This window comes from Sorex araneus, chromosome 1, assembly GCF_027595985.1.
Source record: "Sorex araneus isolate mSorAra2 chromosome 1, mSorAra2.pri, whole genome shotgun sequence".
Taxonomy (NCBI): Eukaryota; Metazoa; Chordata; class Mammalia; order Eulipotyphla; family Soricidae; genus Sorex; species Sorex araneus.
The window spans coordinates 194,299,151-194,318,204 of NC_073302.1; the positions used below are offsets into that span (position 1 = coordinate 194,299,151).

The following is a 19,054-nucleotide window of genomic DNA, read 5'->3' on the forward strand; positions in this document are numbered from 1 at the left end:
TCCCGACCCGGCCCCTCAGCTGGCTCCGCCGTCCTGGTGCTTCCATCTGCGGCGAGTGAGCAGCTGGGTCAGTGCCACGGCCGGGACACACAGCACGGGCAGGGAGGACAGGAGCACGCAGATGGCCTGCACCCAGCCGGGGTAGGACTTCTCCTGTCGCCCAGGGAACTCTTCCTGCGGGGACACGGCGGGATGGGCAGAGGGGCAGGGCTGGGCGGGCGCAGAAACACTGGCTCGGGGTGGCGTGCTCTGGGAGGAGCGCCTGGGCAGCCTGCGACCCCTCTGCTCTGCGGGAGGCGTCCCAGCACTTACCAGTGCTCGCTGCACGGAGCACGGGAAAGACTCCCTGGGGTCAGGTGTCCGGCCTGCCTGCGGCCAGCAGAGCAGCCCCAGCCTCACGTGGCAGCTAGGCACACCCTCCCCTCGGGGCAGCCCCTGCTGCCCACGTCTGCCAGAGTGGGCCCTAGGCGGGGCAGGGTACCTACGTAGTCGGGGTTCCAGGCCCAGTAGGTGGGCGGTGTCTGCGCCAGGAGGGCCACGTAGGCCACGAGCACGCCCAGCAGCAGCAGGGGGCTGACCACCTTCCAGCTCAGCCGCCAGTAGAGGCCGGGTTGCCGCCCGGTCATCCAAGCCACGTCGGCGCAGAACCTGTGCACGGGACAGGGAAGGCGGCCAGCCCAGTAAGAGGACAGGACGGGGCGCTGTCTGGGTGGGAGGCGGACTGTCCTCACGGGGGACAGGGGTCCAGCGAAGCCAGGGCTGGGAGGCGGGCGGTGCCAGGCCAGCTGTCCACTTGGTGTCCGGGAGACACTGGGGAGCAGGACGGACCAAGGGGATGACGGAACCGGTGCGGGACCGGAGGGGGCGGGGCCGAGGATCAGGGGCTGGGGAGGAGGCGGGGCCAAGGGTCGGGGGGTGGGACTGAGAGCGAGGGCGGGGTGAGATCGGGGATAGGGGCGGGGCCAGTGGGAGGGCGGGGCCGAGGATCAGGAGTGGGGCTGAGCGAGGGCCGGGTGGATGAGGGGTGGCATCGGGATAGGGGGTGGGGCCAATGGGAGGGCGGGGTCGAGGAGGGGCGGGGCAAGGGCCAGGAGAGGGGCGGGGCCGAGCGCTGGGGCGGAGAGAAGGCTGAGGCGCAGGAGCGCTGGGCACTGGTGTGGACTGAGGGTGAGGGCCGGGCTGGGGGGCCCCGGGGGAGGGCGGGGCGCCGCTCACCGCTCCAGCCCGTACACGAAGGCCACGCCCACCACCTCCAGCAGCGCCAGGGTGAGGAGGTTGAGGGAGGCCGCGTAGCTGTCGAAGATCTCCAGCCAGTAGCTGCCCGACTGCAGCGTGAAGCAGGTGGCCGTGAGGAAGCAGACCAGGCAGACGAGCCCTGCGGACAGACCCCGCCGAGCAGGTGCCGAGCTCTGGCCCCGGTAGCGCGGGGCCCGCCCCCAGAGCCAGCCGAGGGCCGGCCACTCACCAGTCAGGAGTTCCTTGGGGATCCCTGTGGGCAGCACCCCCATGTCCAGAAGTGGCGTGATGACGCCTTCCATGTTCCCGAACATGGACGACAGGCCCAGGGACAGGAGCATCCCAAAGAAGAGCACGGCCCAGGCGGGTGACCCCGGCATGTGCAGGATGGCCTCCGTGAACACGATGAAGGCCAGGCCTGTGCCCGACGCACTCTGCAATACACGCTCACTGTCACCTGACACTGGGCCTCACCACACAGACGGGGACTCCCACACAGGATTCACCACACAGACAGGGACTCTCACACAGACGGGGACTCCCACACAGGATTCACTACACAGAAAGGGACTCTCACACAGACAGGGATTCACACACAGGATTCACCACATAGACAGGGACGCCCACACAGATGGGGACTCCCACACAGACGAGGACTCCCACTCAGATGGGGACTCCCACACAGGATTCACCACACAGACAGGGACTTCCACACAGATGGGGATTCCCACACGGACGGGGAACTCCCACATAGGACTCACCACGCAGACGGGGACTCCCACACAGACGGGGACTCACCACACAGATGGGGAACTCCCACACAGATGGGGACTCCCACTCAGACGGGGACTCCCACACAGGATTCACCACACAGACAGGGACTCCCACACAGGATTCACCACACAGACAGGGACTCCCACACAGGATTCACCACACAGACAGGGACTCCCACACAGGATTCACCACACAGACAGGGACTCCCACACAGGATTCACCACATAGACTGGGACTCCCACACAGATGGGGACTCCCACACAGACTGGGACTCCCACACAGGATTCACCACACAGACAGGGACTCCCACATAGGATTCACCACACAGACAGGGACTCCCACACACACGGGACTCACACAGACGGGGACTTCCACACAGACAGGGACTCCCACACAGACGGGGAACTCTCATGCAGATGGGGGATTCTCTACACAAGGGGACTCCCGCACAGATGGACTCACCACACATTTGGGACACTCCGCACATATACTTGCCACGCAGACGGGGGCCCTAGCGGTGAGGGGGCATTTGTGACCCTGGGCCTGGCACCTTGTCCAGGAAATCCTGCAGGTGGCACACCTCCAGGGGGAGCCTGGCCAGGTGCTCGGGGTGTGTGGCATTGAGGTGTGTGAGCAGGGCGGGGTAGGCCTCACGGGACACGCTCTGGTCAGGCAGCTCGAAAGCGTTGAGGAGGACCAGGATGTTCCTGCAGTGACCAGAGGGGCTGTCGGCTGAGGGGGCAGGTGGGAGGGCCTAGGTGGGTGCAGAGTACTCCTGTCCTTGCCCGGGTCTCTGGGCTGCCTGTGACCTCCTGACAGTCCTCCATGGATGCGTCGTGGTTTCAGGTGGACCCATCAGAGACCTGGCACCCCCCCTCTGGCCTTCGCACCCCAGGAAGCATCACCAATGCCCCACTTCTGTGTTTTTCTTTTTGGGTCACACCCGGCGATGCACAGGGTTACTCCTGGGCAGTGTTCAGGGGACCCTGTGGGATGCTGGGAATCAAACTCGGGTCAGCTGCGTGCCAGGCAAGCGCCCTCCCCGCTGTGCTGTCGCTCCAGCCCCGTCTGACTCCCCGTTCTGCACACGTCACCAAGGCCCCACTCACCCGTCCAGGCAGCGCCCGTAGTCATTGGCTGCCTTGAAGCCCAGGACAGAGAAGACGGCGACAGATGCGTAGAGGGACGTCATGCTGTTAATCAGTGCAATGGTCACCGCATCCTTCTCACAGTCGTTCCTGGAACGGCCCCCAGCATCTCCAGTCAGGCCCTGGCAGGGGGCTCGGTGGTTCTGTGCTCCCTGCCTGCCCGGGACCCCACTGCTCAGGCTCTGCCCCACAGCCTGCCCCTTCCTGCGTCCCAGAACGGTCAGACCCTCCCAACCGCGGATGCAGGTCCCCCGAGCCCCGGGGCTGAGTGCAGTGGGGTTCCGTGGTTTTCTCCAGGTGAGGAGCCACACAGCATGGACACGCACCCAGCCGCCTCCCCACTCCCAGGTGCACAAGCAGCTTGTCCGGGGCTTGGCCCTGCCCGGCTCTGACTGCACCTGAGCCACGCTTGCTCCGTGCGTGACTGCCTGACCAGGGTCCTGTGCCCCGTGGGCCTGAGCTGCCGCCCTGCAGCCTGCTCGGGCCCTACCTGGGTGGGTTATAGCTGGCGAAGGCAATGTGGCCACCGAAGGCCAGGGACAGAGAGAAGAAGATCTGGGTGGCCGCGTCCAGCCACACACGAGGGTTCCTCAGAGTCTGCATCTGTGGGATCCAACGCACACTCAGCTGCCCCGGGACTCTCCAGGCTTCCTTGGGGACAGGTGTCTGGTGGCTCTCTGCCCCCGAGCCTGAACTCTGAGCTTTGTGCTCGGAGACCCCCAGATGCCCAGGGCTCGGGGCCGCACACGGGGTGCCCCGAGGCCTTCGCTGGGGCCAGCGCAGTGGACTGTGTGGGCCTCCTCAGAGTGCTGGCCAGGGAGTGTGAGGTGGCACAGAACCATCTGGCAGGGCCGCCTGCCCCAGGGCCTCGCAGTTCTTCTCCAGGTAGGTGATGAAACCAGATGTGGGGGGTCTGCGCACGAGAGGTGCTGGGCGCTGTGTCCCCTCGTAGTCACTTACGTTGGGGGTGAACAGGTAGACCAGGCCGTCAGTTGCCCCAGGCAGCGTGAGCCCCCGCACCAGGAAGATGGTCAGGACCAGGTATGGGAACAGGGCTGTGAAGTAGATCGCCTGCGAGACAGGGGCCTTGCCTGGTGCCAGGGAGATGTGAGAACCCACCCCAGGCAGCACGGGGTGGAGAAGAGCGACGCTGGCCACCCCGGCCGCGGTCTCGGGGTGCACTGCCACGGGCACGCGTGCCTACCCTTGCCGCCGCCCCAGCCACAGAGCCTCTGTGGAGATGGTGGACCCGGCAAGGTTACCAGCACCAGCAACCCAGAAAGGGGCAGAGAGCCACGGGGTCCCCAGGGCTGCTCCAAACACACACGCGTGGGGAGGCCCAATGGGCAGAGCTGCCTGCAGAAAACACCTTCAGGAGGAGCCGGAGGAAAAGGCCCAAAGACAGACGTGGCTTGAGGGGCCGGGAACCCTTTAGTAGTCCCGGGACAGTTGGAGCACCCTATAGAGAGGGGTGCCCACCCCCCGCCCATGACAGCAGGCGCCAGTTCTCCCCAGGGCCAGAGCAGCCGGAGCCGGCTGCCCTGGGCAGGGTCCGGGGCACGGGGGTCCCACCTTCCCCGTGGACTCGATGCCTCTGATGACACACAAGTAAAGCACAGTCCAGCTGGCCACCAGGGAGAGCATCAGGTGCCACTGCACAGAGCCACTGTCACCGATGTCAGCCGTGATGTTCAGTGTCTGCCGGTACCAGAAGTAGCTCACGGTGCTGCTGCTACGACATTCTTCCACCAGCCCTGGAGGGGCGCGTCAGGGGCCCGTCAGGGCCGCTGGCCTCAGACCTACACAGCCAGCTGTAGGGCCCCTGCTGGCCAGCCTGGTGCACCTGAGGAGAAGCTCGGCGTCTGCCCAGCCCCAGGTCTCCCATGCCTGAGTGGGCCCCAGAAGCCGTCGGAGAGGGCCATGTCCCTCCGCCTGCACTCCCGTCAGGTAGCAGGGATGACACATGCCCCGGCCCCTCTGTGCACCCACCTGTGCGGTTGGCGTTGGGCGGGCAAGTACTCCAGGGCAGCGGGTGCTGGAAGGAGTTGAGCAGGTACCAGAGCACCCAGGTGAGCACTGTGTTGTAGTACAGGCTGACCAGGAAGGATACGCAGAAGCAGCCCAGGCCTGTGGGGTGCTCGTGTCAGGGTCCTGGCACCCTTCTGGCTGTCCCGGACAGTGGACACCCAGCCCAGAGGCCGCCTCCCACAGCACCCCCATGACGCACCCCGTGCCCACGCTAGTCCTTCCTGAGAGACCCCCATTAGGGTCGCACCATGGGGACACACGTACCGACCCCCCCCAGGTAGGGCGAAATGGTCTTCCACACGCTGATGCTGCCCCTGCGCAGCCGCTGGCCGATGGCGAGCTCGATGTGGAACAGGGGGATCCCCTCGAAGACCAGCGCAATGAAGTAGGGTATGAGGAAGGCACCTGCAAGGCCGGGACAGCAGCATGGGATCCTGAGACCCCAGAGGTGCTGGGGGGGGCTGACGCCGGCCACAGCCGCGGCCGCTGACCAGGCACCCATGGAGTTCAGGAAGTGAGTGGCTGCAGGTGGCGGTCACTGTCCAATGTCCACAGGCACTGTGATCACCGGTGTGGGGGTTGGCCTGGGTGCCCAGCACATGGACACGGACACCCTTGTGCCAGGACACGGGTCCCGGGAAGCAGCTGGGCAGACGGAGCAGTCCCTGCGTCTGCACTCAGACACCACCCCCGGCCCTCCCCACGGCCAGAGCAGCCTTCAGATGTGAGCCGTAGGTAGACCCTCTCGGTTCTTAGGGTCCTGACCCCTTGTCTGTCCTTCCCAGGCTGAGTCCCCGGCGGGAGGCCCTGGTGCTCACCCCGTGTCCTGGTAAGAGGTGGGGTAAGGGCCTGGAGGAGGAAGAGGCCATATTTCCTCGTATAAAAGCTTCTTCTAAGACAAACATGTGAGCCTCCTGGGTCCGGGAACTGGCGAGGGGCACGGCCAGCGGGTCTCAGAGCCCCAGGCTTGGGAGCAGAGCAACCTTTGGGGCTCATTTTCTGGGTCCCAGGAAATATCAGGCCTGTCCCAAGGTTGGGGCAGCTCCTGGGTAGCCCAGCACCCCCTCTGTGAGGAGAGGACCCCAAGCCCCAGCTCACCTGCAGAAGGTGCAGGTGTGGGGCTCCTGACGGGAGAAGGTACATGCAAAGCGGGTCCCCGAGCCCGCCCACCCCCCGCATCTATGCCATCACCCCCAGAGCTGAGGCCTGCGGGGGTGGGGCGGCTCACCTCCCCCGTGCGCCTGGCACAGGTACGGGAACCTCCAGATGTTGCCCAGACCCACGGCAAAGCCCACACAGCTCAGCAGGTACTGCAGCTTGTTGTCCCACTTGGGCCTCGCGACCCCCGTGTCCCCTCCTTCACCCAGCAGGTCGGGCACCGGGGCACTGGCCATGCTCGCAGTGGGGGCTGCAGGGAACGCCAGCAGCCCACACCGCTTCCCGTATAAAGGGAACAGGAGGAGCCGGTTAATTGGTAACCGCCAGCCTGGCCTCCCTCCGCTGCTCCGAGCCCCTGCGCCCCACGGCCCCCTCAACGGCACGTCCGGTGGCTTGTGAAGCCATTCGCATTCTCATTACTCTCCCGCATGACGACGGGGCTCATGGCTGTGGGAGCTGCCCAGGCCCCCTGCCCCGCCACAGCCAAGATGTCCCCAACCCTTCTAACTCTAAGGAGCCTCAGCGCCCAGCCCCATGTTCCCTCATTTCTGGAATGTTCTACAGACACGCTGCATCCTTCTGGATAACTTTCTCCCCTGTCTCGTGGGGTGGTTAGGTGACTCTCACAGCTCTGCACACGCATTTTTCCCATCCCAGCAATGCAGCGATCAGAGGGGCTGGGGGGCAGGTGCGGTGGGGGCACACAAGGCTCTGTTGCATGTGGGTGGGTGTCCAGGTGGGGGACGGGTGCTGCGACCCTGCCTTGCATGGACTGTCATGGCACCATCCAGATTCCTCCACTGAGCGTCCCTCTTGTGAAGATCCCCGTCTCTGGGCATAGCACCCCGGCGCTCACCTGCCTGGCCCTCTGCTTCCCCGGGGGCCCCAGGGTGGGCTGCGACTGTGTGTGAGAACCTTTCTTGGCAGGCATGGTTTTTCAGACTGAGTCCCCTCACCCTGGCTTCCTGCTGGGCTGTCCTGGACTAGACTGGGTCACCAGATGGGTCCAGCCCAGCCCCTGTATGATTTCTTGGCCAGTGTCCTGCCCACAGGCACCCCCCACGGACCCCCAGGTGCCCAGTTGGCAGTCCCAGAAATGTGGATCCTGCAGACTGGTTTTTTTTTTTTTTCTTTTTGGGTCATACCTGGCAATGCACAGGGGTTACTTCTGGCTCTGCGCTCAGGAATTACTCCTGGCGGTGCTCAGGGGACCATATAGGATGCTGGGAATCGAACCTGGGGTTGGCAGCATGTAAGGCAAATGCCCTATCTGCTGTGCTATTGCTCCAGCCCCTGCAGACTGTTTCTAAAAGATTCTGGGTGAGAGAAGAAACGAGAGAAGAGCAGGAGGGACGGTGGGGGAGAGAAAGGCCCGGAGCAGAGGCCTGCTTGCCGTCCAGACATGGGCAGTTTCTGGAGCCTGGGTTCCGGACCCAGCACACGTGTTGGGCAGCGTTTCCCACGGAGGGCCAGCTGTGGGGGAGGGGGTCTAGAGCCCACAGCCCTGAGGCAGAGAAGGTGTCCACCAGGAAGCACAGCTGGGCAGGCAACAGCATGGCCGCATCCTGCTCGTGTCGCAGTCTCCCTGGGTCACCATGGCCGGGGGAGGGCGGTGCTGGACACTCAAGCCTATGGGGGCTTTAGTCTCCATGGAGGGGTGGCAGGGAGGTCCCTGAGGACTGAAAGATGACCGGACCCCCTTCTCCTCAGCTCCCACTCAGGACGTCCTGGGGAGCGTGGCCTCCTGGTGTTTTCTGCGGGACACAGAGACAGCTCGAAGCCAAGCTTCCAGTCCCCAGCAAACTGGCATGAGGGGACCTTCCCATGCCTTGCTCAGAACACCAAGCCTGGCCCCCTACCCCGGCAGCCAAGGCTGGTTACCCTATAACTGGCTTCACCTGTTTCTGGCTAAAAATTCACACAGCTAATGCCACATCTTCTCAAGGAAACAGGCTGGGCGCATTCTGCCCACTCACCCAGCGGGGTTTTATTGAACCATTGTCCTGGCCAGAGCAATGATTAATGGATCAGCACTCATTAAGCTGAAGGGGCAGGAGCTCAGGAAGGGCGGGGGGGGGGCACGTGTAGGACTTGGACTTAGTCAAGGGTCCCCGGGCCACCAGTTGGGATCGAGGCTGCCTTGAGACACACAAGGGCAGGTCCTGGGTGAAGGGGTGTTCAGCAGGAAACGGGGGGGGAGGAGCCTGAGGCCAGGGGCTCCCCACGCTGTAGCTGCCATCTTCTGGGGGACACAAGCAGGCGTGCACTACCTGCATACTGAGGCTGACGGCAAGCGAGAGGCAGCTGGGTGCAGGACACGCACACACAGGAGGCCACACACGTGCATGGAAGATACAGACCATGCCTATATATATATATATATATATATATACAGGATGGTGTGCACATACCATGAGCATATGAGCACATGCTCACACATGCCTGTGCATGTACTCTGCTGTGTGTGCAATGTATCAATGGTGAACATGGGTGTACACAGTAAACACACAAGCACTACCTACACAGCACATTCTATACCCATACACATACACACCACACACATGCACGTTTATGTGTGTTCTCACACTGGACACAGGTGCACTCATACACATGTATACACTCATATACGTCTTCGTGCTGTACACATGTCCATACACATTCTCATACTATACACATGCACACAACCTCACATGCCATCACACTACATGTGCACACACATCCTCACTATATACCTGCACACATCCTCGCATTCCCTCATGCAGCCTCACATTCTATACATATGTGCACGCACATCCTCACATACCCTCCCACTATACACACGTGCACACTCTCACATAAATATGCCAGTTCATATATATTAAATGTTCACCCCACGTTTGGTATATGTACACGCCTACACGTGTGTGTCCATGCATGCTTGCCTGCGCACATGTGCAACCAACCCTCAGCTAGCCCCTGGGGCCAGGCCTGCTCAGTGCTTGAGGTCCCCATTGAGGGAGGCGGTGGACTGTGTGCTGACCAGCCCCTGCTCGTCCCCTCCCTTCTGGCAGCGATTCCGGATGAACTTGTAGATGGCAAAGCCAGGGATGGCAAGGCAGGGCACACCCGAGATGATGACCACCACCCCGTACACCCAGTCGGGGTACGGGACCTTCTGGGACTTGGGGAATTCCTCCTGTGGAGAAACCACGGGGTGAGCCAAGCGGGGAAGGAGGCCCCCGACCCCCACCCTCCTTTCGCTCTTCCCATCCCCCCTGCTCCTCTGCTCCCCAGCTTCCCCTCCCCCGCTTCCCCCAACCATCAGCCCCTCTTACGTAGGCCGGGTCCCAGACGCTGTAGGTGAGCTCTTCATTGACCTTGACCACGAAGAAGAACAGGAAGATGACCAGCATGAGCACTGGGCTCACCACGCGCCACATGATCTGCCAGAAGATGTTGGGCTTGTGGCCGATCATGAACTCAATGTCCTTGTTGAATCTGGAGACAAGCAGAGGTGCCATCACTGGCGTGAAGCCCACCCAGGCCACACAGCCTCTTTCCCCACCAGCCCCAACCCCGAGAGGCCACCACCCCCTGCCACCCCCTGGGAAGGATGCACATGCCCCACATAGCCACTATCCCCACTCTGTGGGCCTAGTGCCTGGCCATCTGGGCAGCATCCTGAGGGCTGGGACTCAGGAGGTGGGTGCCACTGGTGGATGTCCATCAGTCCTGCAGGACACCTCACAGTCTCCTGGCTGTGCCGGAATCTCCAACACAGCACAGCTCCCTCACAGCTGCAAGCCAGGGACATATCTGGAGAAGGTGCAAACCAGGTGGGCACTTGCACCCAGGGCCTGCACCAATCCTATGCTGACCCCACATTGACCTGCACTGACCCTGTGCTGCTGACCCCACACCAACCTGTGCTGACCCCACACTCACCTACACTGACTGTGCTGCTGACCCCACAGTGACCAGTACTGACCCCGCATGGACCTTGGACCCAGAGTTGGACATGGACCCTGGTTTGTTACCAGAGTCGGCCTGGCCCCCTAGAATACCTGGAGTTTCCCTGGGGTCGAACCCCATGCACCCCTGCTCCTGAACCCTGCATGGAGAAGCGTCCCCACGTGGACGCCCACAGCCCATCTCCCTTTCATGGCCTCCTGGCCCTCTGGCCTTCCCCCTTATGGCCTGTGCTCTGGGCTGAGCTGCCTCTGATCAGCTGGCCGGGACCTTTGCTCTCATGCTCTGCAGAAGCCAGGCCGCGGGTGTTGAGTCTGGCCAGGATTGACGTTCCTTCCTCCTGCCTAGGAGAGGCTGAATCTTGGGGCCCTGGTGCTGCCCGCAGTAGAGGACTACTGAGGAAGGCTGGGGTGCTCTGCATGGGCACCTGGCCCGCTGGCCCAGTAGGAGGGACCTGCCCTCTCCTGTCCATCCCGGGCCTGGGCTGGCCCTACCCCTCTGTCCATCTGGGCCTGGGATGGTCCTCCCCCTCCTGTCCATTCGGGTCCAGGATGGTCCTCCCCCTCCTGTCCATTCGGGTCCGGGGTGGTCCTCCCCTTCCTGTCCATTTGGGTCCGGGATGGTCCTCTCCCTCCTGTCCATCCAGGCCCAGGATGGTCCTCCCCCTCCTGTCCATCCAGGCCCAGGATGGTCCTTCCCGTCCTGAACACTCGGGCCAAGGATGGTCCTCCCCCTCCTGTCCATTCAGGCCCGGGATGGTCCTCCCCCTCCTGTCCACCCGGGTCCGGGATGGTCCTCCCCTCCTGTCCATCCAGGCCCGGGATGGTCCTTCCCATCCTGTCCACCCGGGTCCGGGATGGTCCTCCCCCTCCTGTCCATCCGGGTCCAGGATGGTCCTCCCCGTCCTGTCCATCCGGGCCCGGGATGGTCCTCCCCCTCCTATCCATCCAGACCTGGGATGGTCCTCCCCGTCCTGTCCATCCGGGCCCGGGATGGCCCTCCTCCCTCCATCAGCCTGTGGCCCAGCTGCGGCAGCCCTACCTGTCCACGCCGTAGACATAAACAACAGCAAACATCTCACAGAAGGCGATGACGAGAAGGGGGATGGACCCGGCATAGCCATCCAGCAGCGACAGCCAGTACTGGCCCGAGTTCAGCGTGAAAAGGATGGCCAGCAGGTAGGTGCCCAGACAGATGATACCTGTGGGAAAACGGGCTCAGTCCTCCACCCCCAGGCCAGCCTCCCTGCCCCTGGGGATGGCCCCACCTGTCAGCAGCTCCTTGGGCCACTTCTTGGGGATGACCTTGAGGTCCTGCAGGGGCACCACCACCCCCTCCATGTTCCCGAACATGGACGACAGGCCGAGGCAGAAGAGCATGATGAAGAAGAGCACGGACCAGAGTGGGGACACCGGCATCTTCGTGATGGCCTCGGTGAAGACGATGAAGGCCAGCCCAGTGCCCTCCACACCCTGTGGGCAGACAGCAGATGAGCAAAGGCCCGGCCTCCACGGCCCTCGGTGGGGGCAGGGCAGAGCGGGTCACAACCAGGCTCCCTGCCCAGATCTCAGGGATGTGCGTGCAGCAATCACAGGGGCTGGGGCTCTGCTCTATGGAGATATCTGGGGTCTCGGGAGCAGCCGGCAGCCCCCGGGAGCCTGCCACAGGGTGCAGCCAACACAGTGCCGCCCTTCCCGGGGCTCTCCAGAAAGGCAAAGCGGAGGTGGAAGGGAAGTGGCCTCAGGCCCTCCGGTTCCCTTCAGAGGGATTCAGAGTCCGCCCTGACAAGCCCTGAGCCCCCGGCCACACGCATGCCCAGCACCGCCCCGGGCACTGGAGTTCACCCTGCAGTCCTGGGGTCCTGGCCTCTGGGGCAGAGCCGGGGCCAGTGGCCTCCCCAAGCCTCTGTGGAGCATCCTCAGCCCCAGACAAAGAGAGGCAGAGACGAGGGATGACTCGGGGCAGGTCTAGGCTGGACGGTGCTAGGGACCAGAAGGGGGCCCGCAGCCCCGCTCCTGACTGGAGGGGACCGGGACACGTGTGGTGCAGGACACCGAGCCTCAGGCGCTCCCCGCTGGGCCTCCGGTCCCCGAGCTCTCTGGGCTGCTCTCGGCACCTGCTCACCTCTGAGAGGAAGGAGTTCATGTCGCAGTTCTGGAAGCTGAGTGTGGCGAAGATGGCGGGTTCGGTGGCATTCCAGTAGCTCTGCAGCTCCTGAAAGTTGTCCTGCGTGACGGAGCCCTCAGCCAGGTCGAAGCCATTCATGAGCGTCAGAATGTTTCTGGAAAAGCAGAGGGTGAGGCCGGGAGGGGTACCCAAGGGGGCCCCGGCCAGCGGCACCTGGCAGGGAACAGGTCACTCACCGGTCGAAGCACTCGTCGTAGCGCTGGGTGGCGCGGAAGCCGATGATGGAGTAGACCACGGTGGCCGCGTACACAGATGTGAAGCCATTGATGACGGACACGATGACCGAGTCCATCTCGCAGTTGTTGCTGTGAACGGGAGCGATGAGGTCCCAGCCCCACCCACGGGCAGGGCCTGTGACCCGCCCCAGTTTCTGCTTCACTGCTGCCTCTAGCACCTGTCACCCCACCTGTGTCATTCCCCGGGCCCTAGCAACAGGCACTTGGTGCCAGGCATGTCTCGGGCAGGAGCTGAGCCCAGCTGCCCCCAGGTTGGTCTGCGAGGGGTGGGTGGACTTGAGGCTCATGCACCTGGCATCCTGGTGCCAGGGGCAAGGCCAGAAGACGTGGCTGAAGCAGTCACAAGATCCTGGGGCGCAGCCCTGCTGTCCCCAGGACCCACCATACCAGGGACCCCAGTCCCGGGCGCTGTCCGCTGCCCCTGCCCTTCCCCACCCTCATGACAGAGGGCAGCGGTCTGAGAGCGCCGCGGTGCTCCCAGCCCCGCAGCCCACTCACTGCACAGAGTTGTAGCTGGAGAAGGAGATGAGGCCCCCGAAGGCCAGCGAGAAGGAGTAGAAGACCTGCGCCCCCGCGTCCAGCCAGGTGACCGGGTTGGCCAGCTCCGTGACCTGCCGCCAACACACAGCCTCAGCACCGGGCCAGGGAGGGGCCCTCTGGGCAGCCAGGATGCCCAGCAAGCTCAGGAGTCTCCCCCGGACCCCCCAGGACAGGCGCTCACGTTGGGTGTGAACAGGAAGACGATGCCGTTGGTCGCCCCCTTGAGTGTGAGGCCACGGATGAGGAAGATGGTGAGGACCACGTAAGGTAGCGTGGAGGTGACATACACAGCCTAGTGGGAGAGAGGGGTCAGCGTCGGAGCCCTGGGGAGGGGGCTTCGCGCGGCCGCCGGGGCTGGCCCTACCTTGCCCGTGGTCTCGATGCCACGGATGGTGCAGACGTAGAGGACACTCCAGGCGCATGTCAGACACAGCAGGATCCACCACTGCACGGAGCCCGAGTCACTGATGGATGTGGAGATGTTCAGCGTCTCCCGGTACCAGTAGTAGTCCACGGGCGAGCTGCGCGCACACTCGTCCACAAAGCCTGTGGGGGTGGGGGGGGACACGTGACGCGGGGTGTGGGTTACTAAGGGCCAGTAGGCGGGAGGAGAGCTGGAGCATCAGCAGGAGATACCGGAGAGGCACACACACCATGTGCACACGTGGAACATGTAAGGCACACGTGCCGGCACACAACCTCACACGTGTGTGCTAAGTAAGAGAGACCCCACGCCCCACACAGCCCCGAGGGTGGTGGCCCTGGGGAAGCCCGTGCTGACTGTGGAGGTGACATGAGGACAGTCCAGGGCCTGAGGGAGCCAAGCGCAAGGTCCTCAGAGTCCAGGGGAGGGGCAAGAGCCCGGGCGGAGCAGTTTCTCCAGAAAGTTCCACAAATGTCCTGGAAGACCGCATGGGGCCCAGCCCCCAGCCCCCACGCCCCATCCTGCTCTGATGGGCTCTGGGGGCCAAGGGCACTTCCCTGGCCTGGTCCGTGTGTGGCCCACCTGCCCAGCTCACCTGTGCGGTTCTCATTCAGGGGACACTGGCTCCAGGGCAGCGGCTCCTGGAAGGAGTTGAAGAAGTACCACATGACCCAGGCGATGATGGTGTTGTAGTAGAAGCCCACCATGAAGGACACAAACATGGACGCGATGCCTGCAGGAGGGAGGTCTCGAGGTCAGCGTGGAGACCACTGCCGTCCTGGCCAGAGCCTGAGAGAACCAGGGGTGGTCTAGCTCCATCCTCTCTCCCACCTCCCCGGGGGAGAGAGCGGCCAACGGGCACACGTACCTACGCCCTTGAGCGCCGGGTGGATGGAGCTCCAGACCCCCACACTGCCCTTGCGCAGCCTCTGGCCGATGGCGAACTCCAGGTGCAGCAGGGGGATCCCCTCCACCACCAGCAGGATGAGGAACGGGATCATGAAGGCTCCTGCAGAGAGACGCCCGTGAGGGGACACGGGAACCTGATATGCACACGCGCTCATACACATTCATGCACACACGCACACTTGCACTCACACACTCCATACACAGTCACACACATTCACACGCACACACACACACTCACACTTGTATTAATACACACTCATACAGTCACAACACACACATTTGCATTCACACACATTCTTATACACATTCATGCACACAGGCACACATCTGTGTATACTCACACACATGCGTACTCACACACTGACACACTCTGACACATGCATCATGCAATCACACATGTGCACACATACTCATTCACATTCACATGTACACAGTCACATTTGCATTCACACACTTGCATGCAAACTCACACTCTCACACATTCTCACTCATACATTCTCACACATACGTTCACCCACACTCATGTTTGCACACTCACATTCACACACTCAGTTACATTCACACATGCACATTTTCACACTTTTGCATCCATTCACACCTGCACACTCACACCTGCATTTGCACTCTACACAAATTCACACTCAGACATTCTCACACACTTTCATTCGCACACTCACACACTTGCACACTCTCATATCCATTCACATTCATACATGCACACACACTTGCATCCACACACTCATACATTTGCACACTTGCATTTGCACGCTAGCACGCACCTGCATTTGCACTCTTGCACACACATTCACACTTATACATTCTCACACTGCATTCTCACATTCACACACACTCACAGTGACATTCGCTCTCACATTCTCACACACATGTGCACCCACCCTCACACATTCACACATTCACCTTCACATGCACACACACTCAGACCAGAACCTGTGTGTCCCCCGAGCCCGCATTGGCCCAGGGGCAGGCAGGGAAGTGGGAGAAGCGGGGGCGGTCCCACCGTCAGAGCTGCTTGCCCCGCCCACAGCAGGGCCCACTGCAGGTGTGGGGACCGGGCAAGGTCAGACGCCGCAGTCAGGCTGAAGCTCGGGGCCAATGCCACATAAGCCGCACTCGCTGGCATCAGGCTTTAGAGCTCGGCTCTGCGTCCCTGGACTCAGGTCCCGTCACTGCCCACCCTGGAAATATGCTGTGGGGCCACGGCACTCCATCTGGCCCGCTGAAAGAGGGCATGTGGGGGGCCCAGTGGCTGCACCCGGCCCCTCCCTCTTCTCCCCCTCCCCCCTCCCCCCGGGCCCTCCCTCCCAGCCACACAAGTAACCCTTCCAAAGCGGTCAGCATCCAGTGTGTCCTCTCCCTATCCCCATCCCCGTCCCCGTCCCCATCCCTGTCCCTGTCCCCATCCCCGTCCCTGTCCCTGTCCCCCCATCCCCATCCCTATCCCCATCCCCGTCCCTGTCCCCATCCCCATCTCTGTCCCTGACCTGTCCCCGTCCCTGTCCCCGTCCCTGTCCCTGTCCCTGTCCCCATCTCTGTCCCTGACCTGTCCCCATCTCTGTCCCTGACCTGTCCCCGTCCCTGTCCCCGTCCCTGTCCCTGTCCCTGTCCCCATCCCTGTCCCCGTCCCTGTCCCCATCCCTGTCCCTATCCCTGTCCCCATCCTCGTCCCTGTCCCCGTCCCTGTCCCCATCCCTGTCCCTGTCCCCATCCCCGTCCCTGTCCCTGTCCCCATCCCCGTCCCTGTCCCCATCCCTGTCCCCGTCCCCGTCCCCATCCCTGTCCCTGTCCCTGTCCCCATCTCTGTGTGTCCCTGTCTCAGTACTGAGGTCTCAGACCTCACTGAGCTGGGGAACAGACGCGGGGAGAGCAGAGATGGGGGCCCACCCCTTGTGCTGGGCAGAGGCTGGGCCCCTTTCGCTGCCCTTCCCAGGCCCACGTCGGTCTGTGCACCTCTGTACCCCAAGCCCCTTCAAGAGGTGTTTCGTTGGGGGACCCTGTGTCCATGCTGCTCCCAGTGTGTTCCTGCCGGGGCTGTGGGCCCCACCCACAGGATGGCCCCCCGGACCCTGGCTGGCCCCAGAACAGAGACACAGCGGTGAACAGCCACCCCCCAGCCTGCCCCATCCCAGCTGTGACCAGAGAGCTCCAGTGTGGAGACAGCTGGGACGAGGGAGTCCTCGGGCCTGCCTGTCCTTGCTGGTTCGGGTGTGGAGACTGTCAGCCTCTGACCGTCTGAGTGATGCCCGTGTTCCCGTGACCTCAAACCCCAGAGCCCGCCACCGCCTCGTTCCCAGATGGGCCTCAGGACCCCCAGTCCCATCAGCCCAGGGTCCCCTCAGCCCAGGGTCCCGTCGGCCCAAAGTCCTGTCAGCCCAAGATCCTGTCAGGCCAGGTCCCATCAGCCCAAAGTACCATTGGTCCAAGATTCTGTCGGTCCAGGATCCCATCAGCCCAGGGTCCCGTCAGCCCAGGGTCCCATCGGCCCAGAGTCCCATCAGCCCAGGGTCCCGTCAGCCCAGGGTCCCATCAGCCCAGGGTCCCGTCAGCCCAGGGTCCCATCGGCCCACGGGTGCCGGGATTGGATGGTGCCCGGGGCTCTCCCTGAATCCCACTCTGTGCCCCACGTGGGGGACCCGGACCCAAGAGCACAGACCCAGGCCCGGGGTAGGTGCTGGCTGCCTTGGGCCTGCTCAGAGCAGGGCCCCCGGCCTTGGGGGCCGTACCCCGGGGCACTGGCACAGTGTGCCCAGCCCTGCCCCTGCCCGAACCGCAGCGTCAGCACTCTCCGCCCTGGGCCTGCCTGCCAGCACCATGCCAGGAGAGGGGGTGTCCCAGCGGACGTCTCAGGGGCCACCCCCACCCCCCGTGGCCCCCTCCCCACTCGCTGGGCCCCCAGCTGCTCTCCCATCACTGGCCCCTGCCCCCTGCGGACCCCGTCCCCTCCCCCGTGCCGAGCGCCCCCGGCCTCACCTCCGCCGTGGCTCTGGCACAGGTAGGGGAAGCGCCAGACGTTGCCCAGCCCCACGCAGAAGCCCACGCAGGTGAGCATGTACTGGGCCTTGTTGTCCCACTGTGGCCGCGAACTGGCCTCCTCCTTCTCCAGCCGCTCCAGCTGGTCCAGCGAGGGGATCCGGTCCTCCAGGCCCGGGTTGGGCAGCACGAGCCTCACCATGGTGGGATGTGGGTGCAGGTGCGGCGCGGGCAGCGGCGGCAGCGGCCAGCACAGGCAGCACAGGGGCCCAGCGCTTTATAGGGAACCTTTGGCACCTCACCCCGCACCTGGGCCGCAAGCAGCCGCGTCAGCACAGCCCCGGAGGCCACTGTTAATGCCTTATCTGCGCAGGCGGCGCCAGGACCCTCCCCGGCCCGCCCCGGCACGCCCAGCTCCCCTGGGAGGAGCAGACGGGGCCTGTCCCCCAGACTCTGCAGAGCACCTCCAGGCACAGCCCGGCCGGCCCACCTGCCCCAGCCCCCCGCCTCTTCCGGACAGTGATGGAGACGGGGTGCCCTGGGCACCGTCCCTGGGGACTCCAAAGCAGCGGCACGTGCTCAGGCTGGTGGAGGGGTGGGGAGGGCCCAGCAGCGGCACTGGGGCAGGAGCAGAGGGGGCCTCTGGGGTCTGGGCACTGGGCACAGGCCAGGTGGGTGCCCTCCCCAGCCCTGGGGCCTCCCCCAGGCAGCCCTCCCGTATTCTGCCTTCCACAGCTGTTTCCGTCTCCCCGATACCCCCTCGGGGAGGCCCTGGTCATCTGTCTCCACTGTGTATGCTGGACGGTCATGTCCGCGCTCTCTCCAGCCTGACCCCCGCCTCTGCCTCACATGGACGCTCAAAACTAGCCTGGGAGAGCTGTGGGGTCTCTCTGGCACTGATGAGATCAGGAGTGACCTTTGCCCCCAGGAGGAGGCCGGAAGGAAGGAAGAGATCAGGGTTATATTTAGGGGCGGATGTCTGGCTGGGGTGCAGCGGGAGAGAGAGAGAGACAGAGATAGAGCGGGGCAGTGATGGAGAGACACACACAGAAGGACAGAGACACAGACACAGAAAAACAGAGATAGACACAGAGAGAGACGGGGAGATGGAGACAGAGAGAGACTGAGTCAGAGATGGAGAGAAATGACCCCAGGGAGCAGAGGGGAGAGGAGGCATCAGAGTAGGCCCTGGGGTGTGGGTGGTAGCAGGGATCTCAGGAGAGTGGACAAGTCCTCAGCCCCTAGGGAGGCCCCGGACAGCGCCAAGAGCCGGATGTGAGGCGGGCAGAAAACCCAGGTGCCCGAGGGCCTGTGGGTGTCCTGGGCCCCCAGCCTCCCTGAGCCACAGTCACAGATTCTTTGGCCCAGCTGCAGGGGGTCAGCAGGACCGTGGGGACGTCCCACCACAGGAGGGCCCTGAGATGCCCCGGTCAGCGGGACCGCGGGGACGTCCCACCACAGGAAGGCCCTGGTCAGCT

General features: G+C 63.6%; 2 protein-coding genes across 2 annotated transcripts; both read right to left on the reverse strand.

The window, feature by feature from the left end:
• Positions 1–15: 15 nt before the first annotated feature.
• Positions 16–6,580, reverse strand: SLC6A18 (solute carrier family 6 member 18). The gene is made up of 12 exons (XM_004621365.2): positions 6,415–6,580; positions 5,451–5,591; positions 5,148–5,285; positions 4,731–4,912; positions 4,119–4,229; positions 3,649–3,761; positions 3,120–3,248; positions 2,561–2,717; positions 1,466–1,670; positions 1,216–1,375; positions 486–648; positions 16–174 (listed from the first exon to the last, which is right to left on the reverse strand). Exons 1-12 carry the CDS (start codon positions 6,578–6,580, stop codon positions 16–18), a joined length of 1,824 nt encoding a protein of 607 aa, XP_004621422.1.
• Positions 6,581–9,315: 2,735 nt separating this feature from the next.
• On the reverse strand, positions 9,316–17,778 carry SLC6A19 (solute carrier family 6 member 19). Its single transcript, XM_004621392.2, has 12 exons — positions 17,577–17,778; positions 14,548–14,688; positions 14,275–14,412; positions 13,620–13,801; positions 13,437–13,547; positions 13,214–13,326; positions 12,656–12,784; positions 12,417–12,573; positions 11,560–11,764; positions 11,334–11,493; positions 9,659–9,821; positions 9,316–9,519 (listed from the first exon to the last, which is right to left on the reverse strand). Exons 1-12 carry the CDS (start codon positions 17,776–17,778, stop codon positions 9,316–9,318), a joined length of 1,905 nt encoding a protein of 634 aa, XP_004621449.1.
• Between the last annotated feature and the right edge of the window lie 1,276 nt (positions 17,779–19,054).